The 3832-nt window shown below is 40.8% G+C and overlaps 1 protein-coding gene across 1 annotated transcript in view; it reads right to left on the bottom strand.

Moving 5' to 3' along the window:
- Nucleotides 1-415: 415 nt before the first annotated feature.
- Nucleotides 416-3832, bottom strand: part of LOC103511759 — a 10178-nt gene continuing 6761 nt past the window's right edge. The window contains exons 5-8 of the mRNA XM_026825422.1: nucleotides 3175-3401; nucleotides 2143-2330; nucleotides 1277-1392; nucleotides 416-610 (exon numbers count right to left, since the gene is read on the bottom strand). Of these exons, the coding sequence (XP_026681223.1) occupies nucleotides 449-610; nucleotides 1277-1392; nucleotides 2143-2330; nucleotides 3175-3401 (693 nt within the window). The 3' untranslated portion in view covers nucleotides 416-448. The remainder of the gene's footprint in view (nucleotides 611-1276; nucleotides 1393-2142; nucleotides 2331-3174; nucleotides 3402-3832) is intronic.

The raw sequence follows: 3832 nt of genomic DNA, 5'->3' as shown, positions 1-3832 counted from the left end.
GTTAGAGAGAGTCTCTATCATTTTCATAGGCGTCCAATGTGAGACAAGCCTAGGTCTGTCAGACCGTCTGAGATACCTAGGTCTGGAGCTTTTTTTTTCCGCCACACTTTCAGACTATCTGATAGGTCTATCGGAAGTATAGAGCTTTTTGCTCTCCGCTCAATGCGGTTTTAGGTAGTCGCTTCCCTCTACCTGCTTGATGCTCTATGCGCTATGCTCTCCAATCCACTTGAGCGTGACCTGGTGGACATGAATGCTTATGACCATTGACCGTTTTAGTCAATCACATCGATTAATCTAATAGTTTAACGTAAACCCGTTTTAAAACTGATCATTAGTCAAATAATAAAAAAAAACACACATATCTCATCAAATGTTCAAGAAAAAACACACACTCAAAATCTCAAACTTTCTACTCTACTAGCTGGCGAAAGCAAGGCAAAGTGACTTACTTTTTCTTCTGGTTCTGATCGCTGGAGAGGGAAATGTGACAATTCCAGCCACTCTCTAGGCCCATCTTCTCCGAGAATACTCGGGACCTCAGCTCATTCTCCTTGGAGAAGTGTACGAACCGGATACAAGCGTGATCCAACTCCTCTACGAGATCCACCTGAGAAAACGAATAAAACTAGGACCAAAAACTGCGATTTTCTCGTCACAAATCGTCAGCTCCTATGGCGTAGTATAATAAAAAAAAACACACACATTTCTCATCAAATGTTCAAGAAAAAACACACACTCAAAATCTCAAACTTTCTACTCTACTAGCTGGCAAAAGCAAGGCAAAGTGACTTACTTTTTCTTCTGGTTCTGATCGCTGGAGAGGGAGATGTGACAATTCCAGCCACTCTCGAGGCCCATCTTCTCCGAGAATACTCGGGACCGGAGCTCATTCTCCTTGGAGAAGTGTACGAACCGGATACAAGCGTGATCCAACTCCTCTACGAGATCCACCTGAGAAAATAATGACCCTTAAAGACTGCGATTTCAAAGCCCTAAAGGTACTTGTTCAGAAGTCACGTCAATGCAAAGTTGCTATCACAAATGAGTAGTGACCAGTGTTATTATTGGGTTAGGTTAAATACAATTTGATGATGAGGTTAAATGCAAGAAGGAGATTTCACAATTTGAGGTGTGACTAGTGTTCTTATAGGGTTAGGTTAAACACAAAAGGGCGCTTTCTTTTTCATTGTCGTGGCTTCTGAATAATTACCAAAAATTTGGTTCCTGCCGGGAATCGAACCCGGGACCTCCAGAATGGAAGCATAGTACGTACCATATCATAGATGGTCTGATATTGCATGGTCACCATTCCAATGAACACTTGGTTACATTCCTCTTGGAAACACTCGACTACATCTGACAGAACCTTCTCCTTTCCGAGCAAATTGTCTGGAACATTCAAACAAGGAAAATCAAAAATCAAAATGAAATCAAGACTTCTTTGTGGTAAAGCAGAACTTTTTAATAATTTTGTGGATATCACAGCATTACTAAGTGAAGGTAGTGCAATAGTCCTAAATTAAAATGGACGCGGCACATGGGGGATCAAGAAGAGAGACCACCTTAACATAATAATAAGTGCCTCCTTTGCAGTCAATTTCCATACTTGAATATCTTTTTACACTAGTAATGTCGCCACTGGCCGCTACTCGATTAAAGTAGCTCCTCAACTGTCCTCAAGAGGTCGAGTGCACCCCGAATCCTAAGCACAGAGCCGAAAAAAACTTCGACCCCGCCGGGAATCGATTTTTTTCCCGAATGTCCTGTAGGCAATGTAATTTAAATGAGAGTGCAGGGTTTATACTCTTTTCCCGGAATGAAATTCCATGACTATTCCATGACTTTTTCAGAAAATTTCCATGACTTTTCCAGAAAAATTAAGGGGCATACATACATATCCTAAGTCGTTCTGTTTGGTGGAACAGGTCGACTAACTCTTCATTTAAAAAAAATCTGTAATATGCAGAAAGTTTAGGAATGGAGTTTTCCCGGTCACCACGTTTTTTTTTTTTTTTTTTTTTTTTTTTTTTATTTTTATGACACAAAATGTCCTTGTACTCTTGTAGGCAATGTAATTTAAATGGGAGTGTCCCCACGACACGATTTTTTCCCCAACGACACCTGGGAACGGGCACTCACCTGTTGATTGGCTAGACGGCAGTAGTTCGGGACTCTGGCAGTATTCGTACAGTTTCTTGCAATCTGGCGACAGTTCCACGTAGATCTTGCTCAGGGATTTGTCAATGCGATGCATTAGGGGACGATAGGCGAACGCTGTGCAATACGCCAGGAGACTAGTACGCTGGTAGAAATCCTGGATCTTCTTCCTGAGAGGCGACGAGAAAAACAAGGACAACAGTGTTAATTTCTTTTCTTTTTTTTTAATTCAAACAAGGTTTCATTGCATAATTATAAAATATATCTATGAAATATTCAAGACCTTGTGTAGACTGCGGGAATGAAGGGACTTTTCAGTCTCATTCTGACAGTATAAACAAGGTATTTCTATTCTGTTTACACAGTTTACACTGAGAGAGATTTGAGGGATCAGAAGCCGAAATTTCGTGACAGATAACTGTATTGTTTTGAGAAATCACATTGATTTCGCGACTGGTACGCTGGTAGAAATCCTGGATCTTCTTCCTGAGAGGCGACGAGAAAAACAAGGACAACAGTGTTAATTTCTTTTCTTTTTTAATTCAAACAAGGTTTCATTGCATATTAATAAACTATATCTATGAAACATTCAAGACCTTGTGTAGACTGCGGGAGTGAAGGGACCTTTCAGTCTCATTCTGACAGTATAAACAAGGTATTTCTATTCTATTTACACAGTTTACACTGAGAGAGATTTGAGGGATCAGAAGCCGAAATTTCGACTAGTACGCTGGTAGAAATCCTGGATCTTCTTCCTGAGAGGCGACGAGAAAAACAAGGACAACAGTGTTAATTTCTTTTCTTTTTTTTAATTCAAACAAGGTTTCATTGCATATTAATAAACTATATCTATGAAATATTCAAGACCTTGTGTAGACTGCGGGAGTGAAGGGACTTTTTAGTCTCATTCTGACAGTATAAACAAGGTATTTCTATTCTGTACAGTTTACTTACACTGAAAGAGATTTGAGGGATCAGAAGCCAAAATTTCGAGACGGAGTTTTATTAACTTACCTATCGGACAGACTTAGGGACACCACCTCTTCTCCGTTCCAATAATCGACACACGAGTCTAGGAGAATGTCGGCCGTACCCTGACTAAACAGTTGGGGGCCGGAGGTGGCCAGGGCCTCCTCTACAACAACGGCCACCATATGAGGGAAGGGGAACTTGAGCTTGGTCTGGACGGGCAGTTGGAGGGCGCGTGCGAATTTTACATCGCGCCGAATTTTTTCGGCCGGCTGAGGAGAAGAGACACGGATGATTGGGCTAAATTATGGTCAAGACAATCTGAATTTAATATTTGATTTAGTGTAAATCTTGGATTAGCCAGCCTAGTTAGCTTAGTTGGTAGTGCGTCTGCCTTGTAAGCGCTAGGCCGCGGGTTCGATTCCCGCCCGGGGCGGATTTCATCCTGATGGGATAATGTTCGTTCTCGGAACGGCTGGCTTTCTCCTATCCTGTCTTCCTTCTCTCTTCGATTTCGGGACGATAAGACCATAGCAGTTACAGTTCCCTCTGTCAAACCTCTTAAAAAAAAAAAAACCTACGTCAATAGTTTGAAGAGACGCCCGGCATAAATCAACACGGAACAGAGTTTTGATGTTTTACTGATTTTTTTTTTTTTTTTTTTTTTTTTTTTTTTTTTTTATTTTATGTTAAAATTTTTTTT

The sequence above is a fragment of the Diaphorina citri genome, unplaced genomic scaffold (assembly GCF_000475195.1).
Source record: "Diaphorina citri unplaced genomic scaffold, Diaci psyllid genome assembly version 1.1 scaffold748, whole genome shotgun sequence".
Classification (NCBI taxonomy): Eukaryota; Metazoa; Arthropoda; class Insecta; order Hemiptera; family Psyllidae; genus Diaphorina; species Diaphorina citri.
This window is presented reverse-complemented; position numbering and strand designations above follow the sequence as displayed.